A 20341-nucleotide genomic window follows, 5' to 3' on the forward strand; every position below is an offset into this window, starting at 1 on the left:
AAAAGACATTTGCTTGACTCCAGTTATTTTTTACGTAAAACTCCTTTACGATTTTTAAAGATATTCCGCTATGTACTTCCTAAGCGAGCCTAAAAACAGAAAGCAGGGAAGCATTATGAACGAAGGCTGGGGAGGTCAGCATCATATACGTACAAAGTCAAATAAATGGGGGAGTAGCGGTCACCCTTATCATGTAAAGTAACTGCATGAATACCAATAAACATTTGAAAATAAATTTTATTTGTCTCTCCAAGACAATGCTGCGCTGCATCGAGCTTTAATTTATAAATATATATTTACAATTGTCAGCCAGAGAAAAACATATTATGTAGATATTTTCTAGTCACAAATCCATTTTTAACAACAGAAGAGAAAATAAATGCTGAATAACACCCAGGATTAAAAACCAAACCAGAATTTTTGTTGCAGCAAAAAAAAGAAAAAATTGATGAATTTTAGGTTTCCCAATCTAGAAACGCCAACTAAAGACATTTTTAATAAATATCATCTGGCACGAGTTCATCCAACGCAGACCCATACAGATCTCTGGTTCCACACGCCACACCAGGCCCTGTATGTTCATAAGAACATTATCAGTCTGGAGTTTCCACGAGAGTGTCATGGAATATATAAAAGCGGTTCATCACAGTATTATGGGAAAAATATAATACTTGTTGTCCGAATCTGGTCAGCAGTAAAAATACAATCCATAATAAAGTGAACGGTTTAGGATTCAGCCTGGTTTTCTCGAGCTAGTGTCTGGAACACACAAAGAAAATCAGCAGTTTAGAGAAGCATTCACAGCTTATATAAAGTATTATAGAATGACTCGCTTTCATTTTATGATCTAATTATCATTTTATTGGGATATAAACTAACCCCCCATAAACCTTCTATTGTAGTTGCATTGCAAAAGTAGTGAGTTCATCAAAAAAAGAGTAATCTCACTCAATTTAATGTAAACTCTAGCAAATGGCATCACAAAAAAACATTTTATTTCTGTCCATCATGTTCGATGAAATAGTGTAATTCTCACATTATGTCAGCTGTTCAACGGCTTCTTTGTATCGCTGAAGCCACCACTCACACTCACCTGTCTGAGGAACTGGCTGCCGAGATAACTGGTAGCGATGCTGGTCAGGTTCTTTCGGCTGCCCACTTTACATTTGACGTAACCGTAGAGGTTTGCACCTTGTAGAACGACTCCCATAATAACTACAGCCTGTGGCGAGAAGACAACGCGTCAGGGAAAGGGAACCTTACGTCATTTCCTCTACTTAGCTCTCACAAAGACAAACTAAGCAGTTGATAAGATGGGGTAGTAGGAGCATCTATCAATGTTTTTAGAGGATATTGTAAATGTCTCTAAAATTCTGTTGAGTTTTCTGTAATTAACATGTTATGACTTTATTAATATGTTGTATCTTAATAGCGTTCCATGTGTTATCCAATATGCCGGATATTTGTTCTACAGCAGCAGAAGAAACTACATGTTGAGTTCCTCTGGTTTAGGCCAATTTATTGCATATACATGGAGACACCAGAACTCGATCTCTGAATGTTGTTTTTCTTTTGAGTAATTTTTTTTTTGCACACACTCAGGACACCCACTTACCAGCCATTTTACTTTGAAGGAGAACAAAGCACTGAAGGCAAAGATAACCCAAATAATCGGGCATGTGATGAGCCCCAACCAGAAGATACGCGACTCAGCGTCTGTTGTGGCCTTTTTTCCTTGAGTTGCCTTGAAAAAAGTACAACAAATTATTATTTACAAAGGTGATGCTCTTCCGGCTCAAAGTCTATGAATGAATGAAGCAGACACGTGTTTAAAGTTGCAATAACATGCAGTTTGCAAATATCCACCCATATGGTAAAGCTATTGTCCTGAAACCACATACTTTCTTTTTAGAGTCTGCAGCTGAAAATAAATCGCTTACCTTTCTGGATTCATAGACCCAGTGACTCTGCCCGTCATCATCCACCTGGTTCCACCATCGCAGCCCGACCATTAACCTCCCTGTGATGTTCTACAAACATGAAACATATTTCAGTGCGTGTAGCGTATGCATACGAAGGTTCTGACGAACACGTGGTTCATGACAGCTGTTTAATAGTGTCTGTCTCTATTGTCTTGATATTTGGAATTCACTGGCACAGTCTATTGATATAAAGCATTTGGGGCAGTTTGTCCATGCGACTGTGACTATTTGTGGGGGTGAGCATAGCAGTTGGTGATGCCATAGCTGCCTTTCCTACTTTCTGTTTATAGTTAGTGTTGTGGGTTGGCTCTATCTATTTGTAAATCTCTCACACTCACGTTACTAATAATCTGCATGGTCAGATTCACACATCTTTTACATGAGAGCTTAAACTGTCCACTGTAGAAGTGGTCACCCCATTATATAATTAATTGATGATGTCATACTTTACCTTAACTGCCCAGAAGTCACAGGACAGAAGTAAGATGATTGTAACCATGCAGGCAATGAAACTGCTGCTTATCAATTCGCAGAGGAGGTAAACCACTATGGCACCGACGCGGAAAAACAGGTGGAAAAAAGATGCAATTGGATGCCTGGGGAAAAAAACAATATGTAAATATTCCAGCCATAGGAAGTATGAACAAATATTATGGTATTTACGTATTTAAACACATGATGGAAAGCAACAATGCAGTGGTAAAAGCAAGTAAAAGCAGCTTTATAACACAAATAAAGCTTGGTGGGTTGGATAGAGTGCCTCCTCAATGGTATCTGCTGACGGAAACTGGCTCCAAATTAAAACAATAAGAATAACACTCATTAAGAAGTCATTAAGACATTAAAGAGACAGTTTACGGTTTACACGGGAGTCACCACGGAAATTAAAAGAGACCTCTCAGCTATCATATGCATTAAAGTGCAAACGGTGGCTAGAGTATCTCTAAGCATTACTGCTTAATTAACACAATGCAGCGAGAATGCACATCTTTATAATTCGATTGCAGACAAGTAAAACCGACTTTATTACTGCAGAATACTGGAGAAGCGGTCTACAACCTACAGTGTAATGTACCTTATCTTTTTCTTTTTAGCAGTTCTTGGTGCATCCTCGTCGGCATCAAACAGAGAAACATCCTCTGTCTCATCGTTACTGTCCTACACAAAACAAAGAGAAGAAGAAGTGTAACAATCGTCTTTCGCAGAACCCTTTAACGTACATGTGCAAAGTTATAAGAGAAGAGATAAAGGGTGCAGGGAGGTTTTAAGAGGGTTAGTCCAGATAATTACAAGCTCAGACTACATGAGACTACTGGGAGCCAAAGAAAAGATCGCACTGTGCGGAAAACCATGACAAGGAGCAGCTAGAGAGAGACAAGCAGAGCGAGGGATTAACCGGAGGGAGGATAGGTGGTCAAAATAGAAATCGGATAGAATTAAGTTGCAGAAGTCAGATTGTGACACAAAAGAACAAATGAAAATAGTCATGAAACACGATTTCTGTCTCGTGTAAGCAGTGCATTTATTGCATAGGCTTTATTTACATTGACACGGAAGGGGTTTAGGAGACGGGCTGGGTCACGGGGACATGTTAGCAGTAATGTTCGTGATGGGCTGAGTGTTCAGTTGTCTTTTACACATTTACTATAACTGCCCCTGATAAAGGGGCCATGTCCAGCTCAATGACCCCTGAGATAACCGGTCACATGTCCTGCGGCGCACTGACCCATCAGAACCACTGAACCCAGACAACGGGGACCCAGCTGGGTTCTGGAAATCACTTTATTGGGTTAACTGCAAAAGGGGGACAGAGGGATTAAGGTCCAAAAGAATGACCATCGCCCCTCAGGACAGTTGTGACAGTAAGTAACTCCCCTGACTGCAGGGAGCAGATATGTCATGTGAATGCTGTGTATTCCCCTAACACACAGACACGCTGCAGGTCTATGTACATGTAACATAAACATGGCTACATACATCAGACACAGGCTGACAGCACTGTGCTGTGTAATACGGCTGCCGCCTCTCAGGCCGTGTGCACGTAGGGTAAATGCCGCTACGCAAATCCCCCTCCTCCGGCTACCCCTGCCAGGTACCCCTCACTGCTCCCACAAACCTCACCTGCCGCATCATATCTGCGCTGATCAGGAAGTAAAGCCTCTCATTTCCGGGACACGCAGCCACTTCCGACATCCGGTAGCGAGGCCACACCCCGCGCACGCGCAACCAGGCAGTAAGTTAAGCCCATGTTGCTATGGTGACGCTCTGTGTGGCGCGCAGAGTAGTTTATTCACTTCGTGAAGTAAATGATCGACTGAGGCAGACCGGTCTGGATTCTTTGAACAAGTTTAAGAACGTTTGTTGACTGTTGGTAAGGCCAATAAAGTGATGATGTCATAGATAACATGCCTGACGTAACTTATTCTGGGTCAGGATGTTCTCATACTTTTTTCTTAAATGATATAGGCCCTTTTTCATAAAAACTCTTAATGAGCCCGATTGAGCTGAAGTAGTTATTACTTTTTAATATTTAATATTTGTATCCTTCTGGTCCAAAAAAACCCCCCCAACAACGTGGATGAGGGAGGGCACTGCCTTCCTTTTTGGGGTTATTCTATTATGCCTTCATGATAGCCGAGCGTCCAGATTGGTGCTTTTCTCCCTTCTAAATCACTGCTGGAATCCCTGCTTGAATACAGGTGACTCCATTCAGAATATAGTTACCTCCTGACCAGCCACAGTTTCCATAAACCCCATTTATAAGAACCATTTGGCTGCCGCCATTAGCGGGTGGCTCTGTGTGACTGTCTATTAAAAGGTTAAAATTTAAAAACGGTACCGGATCATTTCATTTGGAAATATCCCCGGTGTGGGGAGAAATCACCTCCATGTTGATGGAATATAACAACCTTTACAATAGTTAATTCTTTAATAAACAAACCAATTCTTTGATCGACATGAAGGGTTCATTTTAATACAGAAGAGGCCTTCGAGGTACAGAAAGCTTATGTCATTTACTGTGTTGGCCCAATGAAAGATTTTGACTAAATACATGTTTTCTTGAGCTAAAAGAGTTATAGTTTTTTTGTCTCATCCCTTTCATGACCGTATTAGCCTAGAAAGAAAAAAAGGCAAGTTTTGTAAAGATGATCCCTTTATTGGCCAACTGAAGTATAATAGATAGGAAGCTCTCAAGACTATCTAGCTCTTCTTTAAGTTAATTAGATAGTCCCAGAAGCTTGCAATCTTATTATACTTAGCCAATAAAGGGATCGTCTTTACCAAACTTGCCCTTTCGTCAAGACCCATTCGGAGGAACAGATCTGGTCTGGACTACTTCCCAAGCTCGCGTCTTCGTTTCTTGTGATGTTTCGCCGTGCGTTCCCTTTTAAACTCCAGAGTTTTCTTTTCTTGCTCCTCGATCTTCTTACAATGGGCATCCCTTCTGGCCTTCATTGTGTCGAGCAGTTCTATGACGGCGTCGTCCGTTGTGTTTTCCCGAGGCGTCTTTCCATCCTCGTATTCCTTCTGCTGCTTTGCAGTCAGAAGCCGGAAGCCACAGCTTATTCTGAAAGGATTGCGAGCGACGAACGGCACGGGTCTTTTGACGGCTGCCCTGTTTGGGAGCAATGAGCTCCCGCGAAAAACGCGTTCATCTTCGGTGTCTTCTACTGAAGAGTCCAATGTCTCGTCTACAACAGGACTTCTTTTTCTCTCCTTGGATCCACCGCTCGTCTTTGGTGGTTCCGTAGTTGGTTGATGCACCGGAGGTTGAACTCTTGAACCCTGTAAGGAATCCCTGTAAGGGCCAATTTGTCTTATTGGTCCCGAAAAAGTCTTCATTCCTCCATAAGCACCAGAAAATCTGGTTTGCTCTGAACGGGTTGAAGCAACCTCTTTCTTGTTTCCCATGAGGAGCACGGGAGGTCCCCATGAATCACGGAGGCTGAAATTGAATTCCATGTTTGAGGCCAGCTCATCAGACCGCTGCAGGTTTTGGATGGTGCTGATTTTGAGAAGCATTTGATTGGGGCTCATTGGAGAATGGGGTCCACGTTTCCTCACGCGCTCCGCGGATGCTTTCTCGCTTCTCGAAAGGGCGGATTTCGGTCCTGCAGAGTCATAGCCCGATTCCTTATCTGAAATTGCTAAAATATCAAAATTCTAATTACGGAATGTTACTAAAACCACGCGTGCGAGCTGCGCTAAAAACACTGCGGCTTCACGTAGGGTAAATGAGTTGGATGAGGGAGGTCTGTGTGTGTTAGTGTAAGTAAGTGTCTGTGGGTTAGTATGAGTATGAGTGTCTTTAGGTGTGTCTCACTTATCCATCTCAATTTTATTATTCTCTCTTTCTCTCCCTTCTCACATCCCACCCACCATCTCTTTTTGTTCCTCCCTTCCCTCCTTTTCTCTTTTCTTGCTTGTCTCTCTCCCGTCTATGGTAACACGTGCCTGTCCAAAAAATATTCCTGATTGCCGCCCTACATAGAGACCAGTATGCTGATGCCCCCTGTATTTGATTTTTTAATATTATGTGTTACCAGAAGCCTCCTTGGTCCCCAGTTCTGCAGTAGCGTTCCATCTCAAGGTGTCTCCGCTGTGCCGTGCCCTGGCTTGCGATCTGCCGGCGGACAGGGCCTTTCTGAGGGTCCTGGGGTCTAAATCTATATTTTCAAAGTTCCTGAGATAATTTTGAAAGTCCTGCCATGTTATCAGTGGTAAAGGCTCCAGATCAGCATCTGTAGGCAGATAATGAATAATTACTATTCACAGGTCGCTCTCGCACGGGTTATCTAGACTGCCTTATCAGCAGCGGAGCTGAAGTAACACGTTCTATATGAATGAGGCTTCTGTTGGATCTACACCAGTTTAGGACACGCAATAAGATGGAATCCGTGGACTTGTGACTCAATTACTCATTTTGACTGGTAGCAGAGGTCTAACCGGATCGACTGCCTCCTGCGCTAACGGCGTTGACACAGGAGAGAGGGGGGGCGTTTATCCAGCACGATTTTATGCCACCTTGGCGGAAACCGTTACGGACAGAAGCTCAAAAGATATAACCTGCAAAATATAACAAGCTAGGAGGCTTTTGATTATCCTGTGTTACCTGGTGTTTTGTATTTTGTGATTGCGTTCTCTGTGCAGGGGTCGGGGCTCCGCCACACTCTTCTTCTTGAAGGGAAAGTCTCAGAATCCAGATCCGTGTTTTGAATGCTCCTGAGAGAATTCTCTAAATCAAGCCATGTTATTGGGGGTAGAAACTCCGGATCTGCGGGCAGATAACGTAACTAAAAAATATGTAGAACTACATGAATTTTCCAGATTGCTTCTGTTGAATTACCAGGATTAGTAATGATATGTAGTAAGGCGGAAAGACTACTGTCTTTTATACATTGATACCAGCTCTCCACAGGAACCGTTACAAACAAACACAAAAAGATAAAATGCTACAGAATATCAACGCGTGTTACCCTTGGCCTTGGGTTTTGTACGTCCGCCTCTCATTTTTTGGCTGGATGATAGCACTTTTCTAAGAAACATGGGCTCCAGATCTAAGTCTTCAAAGGTCCCGAGATACCTCAGCAAGTCAAGCCATGTTATAGGTGGGAGCGACTCTCGTCGGGCATCTATGGGCAGAAAAGGAGCTAATTAACACAACTATCTCGTTATATGACATTTATTGTTAATACCCATGATGGTAAGTATTATAATGAAACTGGTTCTAGTGGTTGACAGTATCGACCATCTGAAAAGTGATACGTCCAGAGAGATAAGAAATATAGAAGTTTGTGGGATTATTCATGGTATGGATAGCGGGACTTTCCAGCAATGGATCCAGGAATTTGAATACTTACCCCAAACACTATTGTGCCATCTCTGCACGGGAGCGCAAAAGATAAAACAAAAATGTTATGCAACACATTTTCAAAAGAGCCCTACATTTTCAAAAAGTTGCAAAAGAACAAGGTTTTGCGTCTTGGAAAATATATTTTTATACAAAAAGGATTTTCAATCAGCAGACTCACTCTGCGTTTCGGCCGTACTCTTTACACGCTGGGTTTGACCGCGATGGGATAGGCTTTTGACACCTTGTACCTCTTCCTTCTCTCCTGCCGTTTTCTCCACTCTCCTGTCTTGGTCGTCTTTTTCCTTTTGTTGTCGCTCAGAAACCTTTGTATTGCCGGAGCCGAATATTTTCAGTCTCTGAGCCCGCGCGTAGCTGTACGGCGCAGGCGTTAAAGCTGCCGCTTTAAACTTTTCCCTTTTTTTCAGGGCAATTACATGGGCCGACGCCATGGAGTAATCCCAAGATATATTTCCAAACTCGAAGATTATGATGCTTGATGTCACATTGATGACCAGTCTAGAACACAAGAAGAAAGGTAGGCCATCACAGGACCATGGGGTTTGTGGTTGGGATAGGGTTTCTCGTTTTTTTTTATCAGCTTCCATTAAATTGGTCTGCAGTACAGCGAAGGGGATGCCAATCTTCCTATCCTAAAAATGCATATTTGTTGAGTTGTCAAAAAGCAATGCAAGGAAATGTTTGCAAATTTCTTGGAAGCTCTCGTTATTTCTCATAGGAATATTAAACAGTGTGCAAATTATCACCATAATAAAATCATTAAGACCTTAAGGAAACAATACATTTTAAACTAACTGACCGATCTACAAAAAGGGGAATTTCTGACACTAAGTCCAACAGCTACCATTGAATAGCATCAAATAATATTCTGTTATCCTCATTTATGGATACATAGGATTTGTGCATGGAATTCCCTTTTGAAACAATGTCACCATTAATGTACCTATTGTCTCGGACACATAAGGACATCACGGGGTCGTCTCTGCTGGTGACTCTCATCACTCTGAGGCAGTCTCCACTGAGGAAGTTGAACACACGAATTTTGCCATCAGCACAGCTTGTAATGACTCTGAGATAGTGTAATGTTACGCTCGTGACCTCCCTGCAAAAGAATATATGCTTAAGACATGGCTTGATATAGGTCAACAGAGGGTACAATAATCATTTTAAAATATACCTATCCACTACTATAAAAAATAATAATAATTTCAAGCATTGGCATATTCCTTCCTGGCTTCTTACATTGGTTCAGTAGGATATACAGTATGCCTGCTCCTCACAATCTTAGTCCATCAGGCGTCACGCTCTATATCCAGAATTGATTTGGCCAGATTATTTGGAAGTTAGCCTTTCATTGGTTTGACTAGTGCAGGTCTGACAAATCTTTTTTAATTCCACAGAGATTCATTGACATGACGGCTGCTATTTTTGAGCTAGCTAGTTCACTGAAGTCATTAGGTATAATTCAACAACGTACACTTTACTGAACCCGAAAGTGGTGTGAAATAGTACAATGATGTACAATAAGTATAATAAAATCATTATTACCACTTTTCCGTTTATATAGTGGAAACCTACTGATAGCTTGGTTTCTAATTCTCAGAGGGACGTACTTGGGATGCCAGAATGTGATTAGGCTTTTCTGAAAGGTTCCCACCATGCTCCAAGCGATGGCGTTTCCATCCATTCCTCCCGACACCAAATGCCACTGGTCAAGAAAAAGGCATTTTATTCTGCCCTGGTGACCTGTCAGTGTCTTGAAAGAGACACAAAAATGTATTTCCAAAAATGAATTCCACATCAAATCGAGGCATTTTCTTCACCATTTACACACCCAATGTTACAGCATTCCATACTTCCCACTGAAGATGGCTACAGATCTGATTCTATTCATTATTTTCGTACATTATAGTAGTTCACTTTTCTAGATGTCCTTGATCACGCGTATATGTTTGTGGCATTTATGTACATGTTTTTTTTATTACCTTGATTAATGTTCCAGATTCCAAGTGCCAAACCTTGACCAATCCTTTTTCACAGCCGCCAACCACATAACGTTCGTTTATTTTAACCGCAAAAACTGCATTTTCATGCTTAAATGTCTTGGGGCATTTTCCAGTGGTAATATTCCAAACTGTCAGAGAAATAAAGGAAGCTTTATGAATGTCTACTTCCCATTAGACTGGAATGGATGCAAATGCATTATTTTTATAGACGTCATATGTATTAAAAGCGCGGCGATCACGAGTGCCAACCGTTTTAAACATGTTATGGAAAATTCTCCGTCTAACACTATTTCGCCAAGAACCATTGACCAGTGTGGAAAAAGTATCACCTGGTAAACCATGTATGGAAGACTGCAAAAAAGATAAAGGAGCATCGGTTATGGGACATTTATTAAGAGCTTTCCTTTGGTGGGCAATATTATTTCTTATTCGCCCTGGAAATTATTATATAGGAATTGGATGACATAATATGACCTTTTACAAGATGGTCTTTAGATCCAGAAACCAAGTAATTCTTGTGCACATCCAGGCACGTGACCGTCTTCATGTGTCCGTTGTAAACTCTCACGCACACTCCGCTGGTCAGGTCCCACTGTCTATTAAACAAGACGTTACACGACGATGTGAAATATATATCACAAACCGAGAAAATAAAAAGTGATGGTTTTTTTAAATGTATGTAAGTACAGGGTCTTTTTACCTGATGCCGATGTCATATCCTCCTGTGAAGAGGGAGCCTTCCTCCTCGCACAAATGCACCACGCGGACGCTCCCAGCATGTCCTTTGAACAGGGGCGGAATTGGCTTCATCTCTGCGATATCATATACCTTCACTGTGTGGTCAACTGAACCAACAGCTAGAAATCTTCCCCCATCATAGTGAATCACCCTATGGTGGTCTGGCCTGTGATTTTATAACAGACTATAAGATTACGGTAATGAAAAAGGATGAAATTTACATCTGATAAAGCAGGGGCGATCGGACCATGGTATTCACGGAAAGTATGGGAGTCAAAAAGTGTACAAATGTACAGCACGAAGGAAAGAAGAGGGCACATGATGGCAACATTTCACTACATAAAGAACTTGAAATTCAGGAAGAAAATCTTTTAAGCAAGGAAAAGAGATCATGGGGTAAAATGAATGGATCAGGAACACACGATGCACGATTCCACAAGATGATTTAAATGTACATTCTTGGCATCAAATATGCCAACAGGTTCCACTGGTTTGCGTTTACGGTACTGGACTTACTCTTTTGTGACAAATAAAATATTATATGGTCCACAGTAGAGATTTCGCTCTTCCATGAGGACTGTCATTGTTTCTTGACCGATGTATGCTGTATGGAAGCTATCACCGGGCTATGGAAAAGCAAGCTTTGATTATAATGTATGCAGATATTAAATCTTCCATTCATAATGTAAGGGCATCATGCACACCCTCCAACTGTCATCAGCACTCTTTTGCAAGAGCGCTACTGAATATTGAATAAAATATAGATTTTTTTGCATACATATTTTTGTAATCCAAATCAAACGTAGTTAGTTTTACCTGTTTCTGAACTTCTTTCCCTCTGCGTGAAACATCGCCTTCTTCAGGTCCATGTTTCGGAACCTGAACAGACTGCATTTTCGCATAGGAAAGTCTGGCCTTTTTGTTGGAAGTGCCCTGTACAGGAAATAAAAATGATTTGGGTTCATTCCTTTCAAAAATAATAACTGCTAAAATTCTTTAGTTTTTTACCCTTTGTTCTTAGAATCTCCTTTCTTCCCTAACATTGTATCAAATACAAATGTCCCACTGTGTTTTGAAAAGGCCTATTGCTTTGTGGATTATGATGTCATCAATATAATGACATCAATATAACTAAATCGAGTTCTTTCATAATACACAGCGATATCAGGGAGTTTACATTTTCAACTCTCCTGCAAACTCCTAGGTTTAGTGAATGCAGTCCTATAGTTTTATTTCTAATCAAATGAATTAAATGCAAAAGAGGAGACAAGAACCTCTAATAGCCTTTATAACAACGGGAATCAGTAGCAACTATGGTTCATACAAAGGTCCATGAGGGTCTCCGAAAGTCGAAATACCCTCAAAGCAAAAAGAAAACCACAACAAAAGAAATATGTAGCGTATTTTTAAGAAAATTATTTATTTTGGCATTTGTACCACATCATCAAAATCTAATAATTTACTCACTAGTCCAACTCTGGATGTGTTGATCCAACTTGTGTTGACAGATTAAATATTTTCCCACACAGTGTGAGTCAACACCAGTCCAGTAGATGGCGCAGTTGTATCACCCAGGGTGTGACTGCTAACCAGGTTAGACAGGCTTCTAATTGTTTGTTAAGTTAACAGTGACTCAGCAAGTCGTCCTTAAAGCCTTTTGATGATTGATTGGTTAGGAGGACACTTTAATGAGAAATCAGAGGCTTTCATGGCAGGAGATAGGTACCTGCAGTATCATAGCCTCTTTCTTCACCAGGAGTTCGGCTTTTAGATCCTGAAGTGTACTTTCTGCCAGATAGCGCCAGTGATGTGACACAGAGAAGCAGACTTTCAGAGTGTCCTTATTTAAAAACCCTACGAATGGAACAGAGAAGCAGAATGAAGACAAAAATGATAGAGAAACAATACCAAACGAGTCTCAAGGAACATCTCATTCTGTTCATACTGCCTGAATTCAGGGAAGACTCAGAGGACTGAATTTAATATTTTAAGAGCATCAGTTTCTAACACAAGCCTCTAATTTAATGCTTAATTATACAATACCAACCTGTCAACCATCGGGTTAACGATTTACACGTGTTTAACTTTTAATACGAACAGGTAGAATTATCAGCATCATCAAAGTTTGTCTGGAAATCTTGAAGACATTCCCTTATTTACCATAATGAACCTCAAATAACAAAATAAATAATTTGACAATTAAGGTGGTTTGGGACGGATACCACCCCTAACAAAATATTGGAATGAGTACAAATCCCCAAAAGTGCCCAATAAGCACACCTAGAATCTTCTTGGACAGATGCACAGGCAGGCAGCTGATGAAGTCTTTGTACATTTTGACACCCGAGGTCGATTTAACTGATGTCGGAGGCACCATGAAAGAAGGGTCGTCCACGTCGGATGGATCGGGTTCCTTTAAGCCACATAGTTCCAAGGCTCTGGGGCTCTCGTCAGCACCAAAGGCTTCTAGGAAAGAATACTTTTTTGGTTATCGATAACTCTTTCCGGTGACCCATTTACCCCAAATAAAACTATAGTCTAGGAGTTTCTTCAACAAATGACCCAACCGTGCATTTCCCTGTTACTTAGCCTCACAACATCAGAACTGGAACCAAGACACCAGGACTGTACATTATATGGATAAAGCGGTAACTCACATAGTATTTCAGGAGTATTTCATTTCAAATCTTTCATTTCAAATCTTAAAAAAAAAACTGGACTAATTGCTATGACCAAAGATGAAGACAGGAATAAAAAGTTGTTCCAAATTCATTCCTTTACTCACATAGAAGCTACAGGTCATGTGACTCGGTTATTGTTTTTTACCTTCCTTGAGTAAATGCGCTTTCCTCCCTTGTGCAATCAGGACTTGTATGAGGTTGGCGGCGGTGTGTAGCGTGTGGGTGCTGCACATCTGCAGTAGCAGGAGAGTATAGTTCAGTTTGGTATAATACGAGCCTCCTTTAAACCATTCCCAGATCTCCCGCATAAACTGCCACAACTTGTCCGGGTCAAGAGCTCGGTTGAAATGGGCAATTAGCGAGTCTTGGGGCAGACTCGGCTTCATCCGAGACCGGCTGTAGATAAAGTCCTTGCCTTGTACCTGACGCAGGATCCTCTCTACATAAAGCAACATTTGCAGGTCCCGTATCCTCCTTATGATACCAAAAAGGAAGTTTTTCTGCGAGTTTTCTCCGGCTCTCAAAAACCATTCTTTGGTGAGGTCGTGCTTGGCCGTCAGGACGCAGTCCTCACAGGTTTGGCAGGAAGGCAGACTCGATGTGTCGTTTTTACACGTGAGCTTCCGGTCAGAACCCAACAAGTATTCCGATTCTACCATAGTGCCCACTTTAGGGTGAACGGTCCACCTATCGCAAAGGACACTTTAAGTGTAAAACGATGTCTCCATGTTTAGTTCGGAGGTCCCGACTTACCCCTTACATTGTGGCTTACTCATTAAGTTGAGTGGGTCCAAGTAAAGCTTGGGCCACTGTAACAAGTTCATTCCAAGAACCCTGCTGTGTGCGCTATACTATCTCCAAGGAGACGCACGCTGACTACCTTAATGCCTCTATAACAAGCTCCCATGCTGTAATCATTCTAGTAGCCTGGCAACCAGCAGGCTGTTAAAGGAAACCTGCCAGCCTTTTGTGTCGAGTACTCTGTATTACTCGTCTGTAGTGTCGTCTCCTGAGAAGTCTTCCGGAAACCAAGAGCGCGGCTTTGTCTCACCACGACAGCCTTCGTGTAAAAACAAAATGCTGTATAAAATATTGATTAGGATTGACTCGTGTTTCTGAAAGAAACATTTTGTTCCTAACGAAGGTCAGGATTTTGGTGGCAGGACGGTTATCCCCTGTCCATAGCTGGAATAATATGAGGTATGACCCTAGAGCAGGATTCTGAGTTTTTTGGGGGGCTGTTAGATAAAATATACTGGGGTTTGCACAGTATGTAGTAGAACAGAAAGTTAAAGGCGATTTCCCATCATTCTCTCCGGTGTTTTTTTTTTTAAAATAAAGCATTAAGTATGTAATTAATAATAAGATACTTAATTCTTTAACTGAAACCCTAATAATGAATAGACTTTAATGACTGATTAAGATTTGAGTCTTTACAGCAGTAAAAACCATCAGACTAGACGGGACGGGTGGTTCTTATCTGCCATCAAGTTCTGTGTTTCTATGTAAGCGTGTCCTCGCAACCTGGAAGCCTTCTGGAAATTGGAATATTTGCACCAACGATATCAGATGCGACGTAATGTCCGATGTAATTGCATAAATACAGATGCCGCAAATGGCGTCCGACGTCCTGGTCGTTAGCCACACGGCACTATAAAAGTCACAGCATGCGGCTTAATTATTGGCGATATACGGCTTCACGTATAGGGCATCTGTCTTCAGCTTGCTAGTGTCACCCAATGCAGTCCAACCTAAGCTCACATTACTAGGTGCTCTTTACGTAACAAAAAAAGTATCTTTAAAAAAATAATAATAATAATGAGAGTCTACGCCACTTTATAAAATGGACTTTAATAAAAAAAAAAGCATAATAGACAGATAGCAATCCACTGGTGTTCCCTTTTATGAAGTACTAATAAAATGTGCCTGGAGGTTTATAGTGCGATATTTTTAAATACTTGTATTACAAGTACCAAGAGAAGAAATGTTTAGTGTACCGAGCTGTACAATGTAGGATTTGGGCATATGACCCCTGACGTCAGACACGCCATTCAGCACACAAATTGAACGGTTTTGGGGACCGCGTCCCTCCTCCAATCAGCTCAATGGGTCCATCTTCACCTGGAACAGGTTTTAGGGTGAATTTCTGCAGGATGCTCACAAAAAAGATAAAGATTTCAGTTTTTGCAAGTGCTTCCCCAATGCAAGACCGTTTCCCTGTAAGAAGGTAAATGCACTGTTAATTAAAACAAATAGTAGAGAGCAAACGTGTTTCTAACTTAATTAGCTAGTGACACACACACCATCCAAAACGAAAATAGTCCTTTAGGTCTTATGTTGCAGCTGTCTCTCCTAGGTTACATTTATGAACCAAGTCCCTCTACAGACCCACAACAGGGCAAATGATGCAATAATGTAACAATAGGGCATCTAGACTGATTTTACCTGCTCCAAATGGTATGAGGGCCTCGTTCTTTACAAATTTGCCATTTTGAAGGAATCTCTCAGGGTTGAACGCCTCTGGTTTGTCCCAAAAGTTCTTGTCGTTCAGAGCGGAGTGTAGAAAGGTGATGATTTGGGTCCCCTGCATTGAGAAGAGATGTTTTGACCATTTATTGAATTAAAAAAAACAATTTCTTTTCCGTAGACATAATTAACTACAGTTCTAATAATAAGTATCCTTTTATTCATACACCTAAACAAATATGTATTGATACCTTGGGTATGGTGTAGCCCTGGAAGTTGATGTTCTCCAGCGCCTCATGGGGGAGCCCGTTTGGGACAATGCTGGCAAACCTTTGCACCTCGTGGATCACAGCATCGGTGTAAGGTAATCGGACCCGGTCCTCAAGAGATGGACGTTTTTCAGACCCCAAAACATTGTCGATTTCATCCTGAATTTTCTCTATCACAAGATGAAAAATGTTCAAGGAGACGGATTGAGTGTCGGAGGAGATGCACGATACCATAGAGTAAAATGTCACAAGGCTAGACAAGCAGATATTCGATAAGAACAGTTCTACGACTATTCTAGAGCTAAAATACTCAGTATTTGTTGCCAACCTATATCCTCATACGGTCTGATTTCAAGGAATGGACAGTCGACAACATGAAGACCAAGGACCACAAAAAACAAAAAAGCATGCATTTTTGGGATGCCCCCGCTTGATTCCTTGCCAACCCTCCCATTGAAATGTTTCTTTGTATGTCTTTGGCACAACTGCAATGCTATAATCTGATAAATGGGAAAAACGCAATTCCGAGATTTAAATTGATGCCATTGGTGATTGTAATTAAGGAATGTCAGCTTACTTTGAATCTCTGGATACCTCAGCATAAACCTCAGTGCCCAACGGATGGTGGACGCTGTCGTCTCCGTCCCGGCAATGAACAGATTAAAGGTTGTATATGTCAGGCTTTCCATAGTAAAGTGTGAATCCGGGTTACCGGCTTCCTGAGGACAGAGGAAATGAACAGGCAGCATGTCAATCGCCACCCATTGCATCTCAAGAGTTGACTGGGACTTTTTTAGTAGTAGTGGAAAGTGAGGTTTCTAGTGCTACGTTTAATTCTAAAAGCATTTTATAAGCACCTGATGCTTGTTACAGTGTCTCCGAGAGCGCGTTATATACATTACCTCATCTATCTTGTTAAGGAACGAGTCCACAAAATCCCGAGGACAGTTGGGGTCACGCGTGAGAGTGTGATTCTCTATGAGGCCACCAAGAAATGCCTGCAGCTTGGAAGCGTTTTCAAAGATCTTGTTGTGCTCCCCAGGAAGCCACTTCAGGATGTTTGGATATGTGTTGTACATCTGCAGAAGCAAGAGGCGGTGGATTCATTCCCAATCACGCCACTCCGACACAGCTGTAGACCCTCTAATATTTATTTGCACAACATCGGTCAGACTGCTGATGTTTAACAGAGATTTCTCGTCATACAGCGCTGTATACAATGAATCCGCGCGATGTACACAGTAAAACATGAAGACGCACATGATTTTTTTACACACAAAAAAATAACGAACACTTAGAAGATATGAGGTCTCCAAGCTGAGATGCGAAATGTAATAAATGTATTATTTTTAATAAAATATTTGTAAATGCTTTATTCAGTATCAAAACCATCTAATTGCATCCAGAAGTGATGATTTATTATTCCAGAGCAAACAAAAACATTATAGTGTGATTCACTCTGCAATGCTTGTCAAAGGTTAGGCAAAGGATATAAAGGACTGTGCGTGATTTAATAAGTTACTTATTATGTTATAAAAATCCGATTGCTAATGGGCTGGATTGCCAAGCAAGCCTTATTCCTTATCCAGTTTTCTGGGATAAATCTACTTAAACTGGGAATGGAAAATGTATTTTTTATAGACCAACACACATTGTTGTCAGTAGAAATATACATATTGGGCCCAGAGGACTGGATTTCTACAGGGCTGCCTGCTACAAAAATCTCCTACCTGGAAACCACGTTGGCCCAGAAAGGCAATGTTCTCACTAATCATCTTGTGGAGCGTCTGAAACGTCTTGTCTTCCGTATCGAAGCGGTCTCCGAACACGATAGAGCAGATAACGTTGGAAACGGCGGCTGTTATCTCTGGTGCCGGATTGAAGGGTTTCCCTGAAACAAAACCACAAACGTTATATTAATGGCGACGTCTTCTTCCAAAACTGGTGTTATTGCAAAGACTCTACCTAATTTACACAACAAGACTTTGCATAGGGGAATCAGTAAGTTACCCTGCTTTCCCTGAAAAAAATCCAGCAGGAACTTGGCTTCCTCCGTCACGCGGTCCTCGATGCTTCGCTTTCCCATCCCAAAATTACGCAAGGTGGCCAAGGAGAAGCGTCTTTGCTGCTGCCAGTGAGGGCCGTTGGAGAACACCAGTCCTAACAGGATTGAATGCACAAGCCACATTTTGGGAAAAAGTGTCTATTTTAAATAAAATATTAAGCGATCACAAAATATAGAGCTGTTCTTTCTCTTCATCAAGCAAAAAGTACATATCTGTATGTGAAATTTGTTGCTTAGTCTCGTCTTCCATTGATCGCAGCATTTAACCAACATGAAAGAACTTTCACCCCTAAGTTCACCTCTCTTCGCAGCTGTAAATTTACAGAGAAAATGGTTTCGGTACCTTTTCTGTTTGCAATCCTTTCAAAGACGGGCACAATAGCCCTTCCGCTGAAATCGTCTGCCTGCCCCAAGAGGGCATCCCTCAGGGTGCTGTATCCGTACAGCACCACCACTGGGTTCCAGCCGAAATAGATCGTAAAGACATTCCCGTACTTCTCCCCCAGCTGCCCAAAGGGAAGGGGGATAATCAGTAACGAGACAACTATTACCGAAAAAAGCTTCTTCAAAATTTCTGTTGTTTTTGAGATTTAAAAAGACAAATCGGTCCGTTTAAGATGTCTTGATGGCGGAAGAAAGGCCTCAATCTACATGAATTGGAGAGATCTCGCTTTTCACACTGCCTCTTATAATACAGTTATGCCGAATGCTAAATTCAAATACTTCACATGTATAGAGAGTGGGGTTTTTGTGGAACGGTACATTTAATCTACCCGGATCTATATGTAGACTACCCCGCTGTATCTCATGAAATCTAGCTGAGCATTTGCACCTCTTTGTCTGCATTGGGAAAGTAATTTGATCCCGGATGGTAAACACGTTTCTGCGGCTCAATTCACTTTTACCGTTTGTACTAGGCGTACTTGTTATACACAAACCAATGTACATATAAAAAGGTGCAGAAGTTTGACTTTTTTATAGGTAGATACTTTGTCCCCCGTGTCACTGCTGTGTGCAAAAAAAAACAGTTGAAATTGTAAATAAAAAAGGAATTTCAAAGAGAAAAGTAATTTTAAGCAGCAAACAATTGTCAGTTATAGAGATGGTCCGGTATTTAGACTTTGCTCTGGAATTAATCTGGTTTCATTCGGCTTTTATGGCGCACGCATCAAACCCCCATTTTTAGGAGTTCTACTCTTTCCCTCTATGGACTCACGACGTACCTTTGTCAAGCTGTCATATGGAGCTAGTCTGTCGATCTGGGGTATGTTACCGATAACGGGCCAAGGAGTCGGCCCTGGTGGCAAATTCTGCTTCTTCTTTTTCCATGTAGACAAGATGTACAGGACTAGTATAACGAGTACACCTAGAAGGAGAGTAGACAGCATGGTTCTCTGCGGATACCGTGTCTTCTCTCTCTCGGTTCTGGACTATTTATGTGCAGAGGGACTCCTCCCCGGCTGTGAACTCTCATCCAGTTCTGTATTTAGGGCAAACAGTCAAGACGGTTGCCGGTGCTGCCACCTACTGTAAGTCACTTGACTGCGTCTTTAAATATGCTAATATTATTATAGTTTATGTTCCATTACATATAGTTCCAGAGCACCTGCAGATTCCATACTGCTACTGCAAAAAAGGGGGCAGTGAAAATGAAGAGCGACATTGAATTTGATAATGTACAAGTTGACAATAACTCACATATACTGGTATAGAAGGAGAAGAGGGTCCAGTTCTTGTGATTGTATAGTCTATCCCTGGCATTAACTCAAGGGGGTTATCAAATCTTTTGCTATAAGTTAACTAACCTTAACCTCACGGAAGCAGCCCGTGGCAGAGTCAGCATTATCTAATCAATTTACTGCGTGACGTTCTCTCCCTTTACCAATCAGCAACCTAATAATGAGGAATAGTCATGCAGATCCTCATAAGATCGCTGTAAGAAGGGGCTCTTTATATATATATATATATATAAGCCATTTCTTTCTTGCAGTCTTTTTTCAGAACACTAACTAAGATAAACACTAGCTTACACTAACTAGTAGCTCTAATAGCTCAAAGACCACAGTATAACCAACTTCCAATAATACACGTTATTAAAAAGGTGAGGGAACTTTGTAAATAATCCACGAGGTGTTAAACTGTGCAGGGCGGCAGTACACCAACTCCAACAGTAAGAGGGGCTGCTGCCTCACAATTTCATACAAAAAATCAGAAAAAAAATCTATTTAATACATTATATGATAAATGAGGGACATATCATTC

The 20341-nt window shown here is 41.3% G+C and overlaps 3 protein-coding genes across 4 annotated transcripts; all 3 read right to left on the minus strand.

Moving 5' to 3' along the window:
• Positions 1 to 219: 219 nt before the first annotated feature.
• TVP23C (trans-golgi network vesicle protein 23 homolog C) lies at positions 220 to 4211 on the minus strand. The gene is made up of 7 exons (XM_053454155.1): positions 4104 to 4211; positions 3058 to 3140; positions 2434 to 2578; positions 1941 to 2030; positions 1616 to 1744; positions 1094 to 1222; positions 220 to 759 (listed from the first exon to the last, which is right to left on the minus strand). The coding sequence occupies exons 1-7, from the start codon at positions 4173 to 4175 to the stop codon at positions 727 to 729; spliced, it is 681 nt and encodes a 226-aa protein (XP_053310130.1). The 5' UTR covers positions 4176 to 4211; the 3' UTR covers positions 220 to 726.
• Positions 4212 to 4977: 766 nt separating this feature from the next.
• On the minus strand, positions 4978 to 14070 carry FBXW10B (F-box and WD repeat domain containing 10B). Of its 2 annotated transcripts, none has more exons than XM_053454135.1 (14): positions 13425 to 14070; positions 12879 to 13064; positions 12325 to 12452; positions 11415 to 11531; positions 11115 to 11224; positions 10561 to 10764; positions 10335 to 10456; positions 9840 to 9988; positions 9468 to 9610; positions 8798 to 8956; positions 8015 to 8352; positions 7096 to 7615; positions 6527 to 6724; positions 4978 to 6121 (listed from the first exon to the last, which is right to left on the minus strand). In XM_053454135.1, exons 1-12 carry the CDS (start codon positions 13936 to 13938, stop codon positions 7446 to 7448), a joined length of 2340 nt encoding a protein of 779 aa, XP_053310110.1. In that variant the 5' UTR covers positions 13939 to 14070; the 3' UTR covers positions 4978 to 6121; positions 6527 to 6724; positions 7096 to 7445. The 2 variants fall into 2 exon arrangements, with proteins under 2 accessions (XP_053310110.1, XP_053310109.1); XM_053454134.1 differs by having other exon boundaries at positions 4978 to 6130.
• Positions 14071 to 15114: 1044 nt separating this feature from the next.
• On the minus strand, positions 15115 to 19541 carry LOC128472084 (cytochrome P450 2F3-like). The gene is made up of 9 exons (XM_053454145.1): positions 19303 to 19541; positions 18423 to 18585; positions 18025 to 18174; positions 17745 to 17905; positions 16917 to 17093; positions 16592 to 16733; positions 15997 to 16184; positions 15725 to 15863; positions 15115 to 15496 (listed from the first exon to the last, which is right to left on the minus strand). The coding sequence occupies exons 1-9, from the start codon at positions 19465 to 19467 to the stop codon at positions 15318 to 15320; spliced, it is 1464 nt and encodes a 487-aa protein (XP_053310120.1). The 5' UTR covers positions 19468 to 19541; the 3' UTR covers positions 15115 to 15317.
• Between the last annotated feature and the right edge of the window lie 800 nt (positions 19542 to 20341).

The sequence above is a fragment of the Spea bombifrons genome, chromosome 13 (assembly GCF_027358695.1).
Source record: "Spea bombifrons isolate aSpeBom1 chromosome 13, aSpeBom1.2.pri, whole genome shotgun sequence".
NCBI classification, from domain to species: domain Eukaryota; kingdom Metazoa; phylum Chordata; class Amphibia; order Anura; family Pelobatidae; genus Spea; species Spea bombifrons.

Coding starts and splice junctions, on each gene's coding strand:
- TVP23C (XM_053454155.1), bottom strand. CDS start 4,175: ATGTCGGAAGTGGCTGCGTGTCCCGGAAATGAGAGGCTTTACTTCCTG. Junction 2,579..3,057: donor GCTAAAAAGAAAAAGATAAG/GTACATTACACT, acceptor TTTTTTCCCCAG/GCATCCAATTGCATCTTTTT. Junction 1,223..1,615: donor CCTTCAAAGTAAAATGGCTG/GTAAGTGGGTGT, acceptor TTCTCGCCACAG/GCTGTAGTTATTATGGGAGT.
- FBXW10B (XM_053454135.1), bottom strand. CDS start 13,938: ATGGTAGAATCGGAATACTTGTTGGGTTCTGACCGGAAGCTCACGTGT. Junction 10,457..10,560: donor GGATATGACATCGGCATCAG/GTAAAAAGACCC, acceptor CTTGTTTAATAG/ACAGTGGGACCTGACCAGCG. Junction 8,957..9,467: donor ATCACATTCTGGCATCCCAA/GTACGTCCCTCT, acceptor ATTCTTTTGCAG/GGAGGTCACGAGCGTAACAT.
- LOC128472084 (XM_053454145.1), bottom strand. CDS start 19,467: ATGCTGTCTACTCTCCTTCTAGGTGTACTCGTTATACTAGTCCTGTAC. Junction 16,734..16,916: donor TCCTTAACAAGATAGATGAG/GTAATGTATATA, acceptor CTCTGTCCTCAG/GAAGCCGGTAACCCGGATTC. Junction 15,864..15,996: donor AGGGCTACACCATACCCAAG/GTATCAATACAT, acceptor TTCTCAATGCAG/GGGACCCAAATCATCACCTT.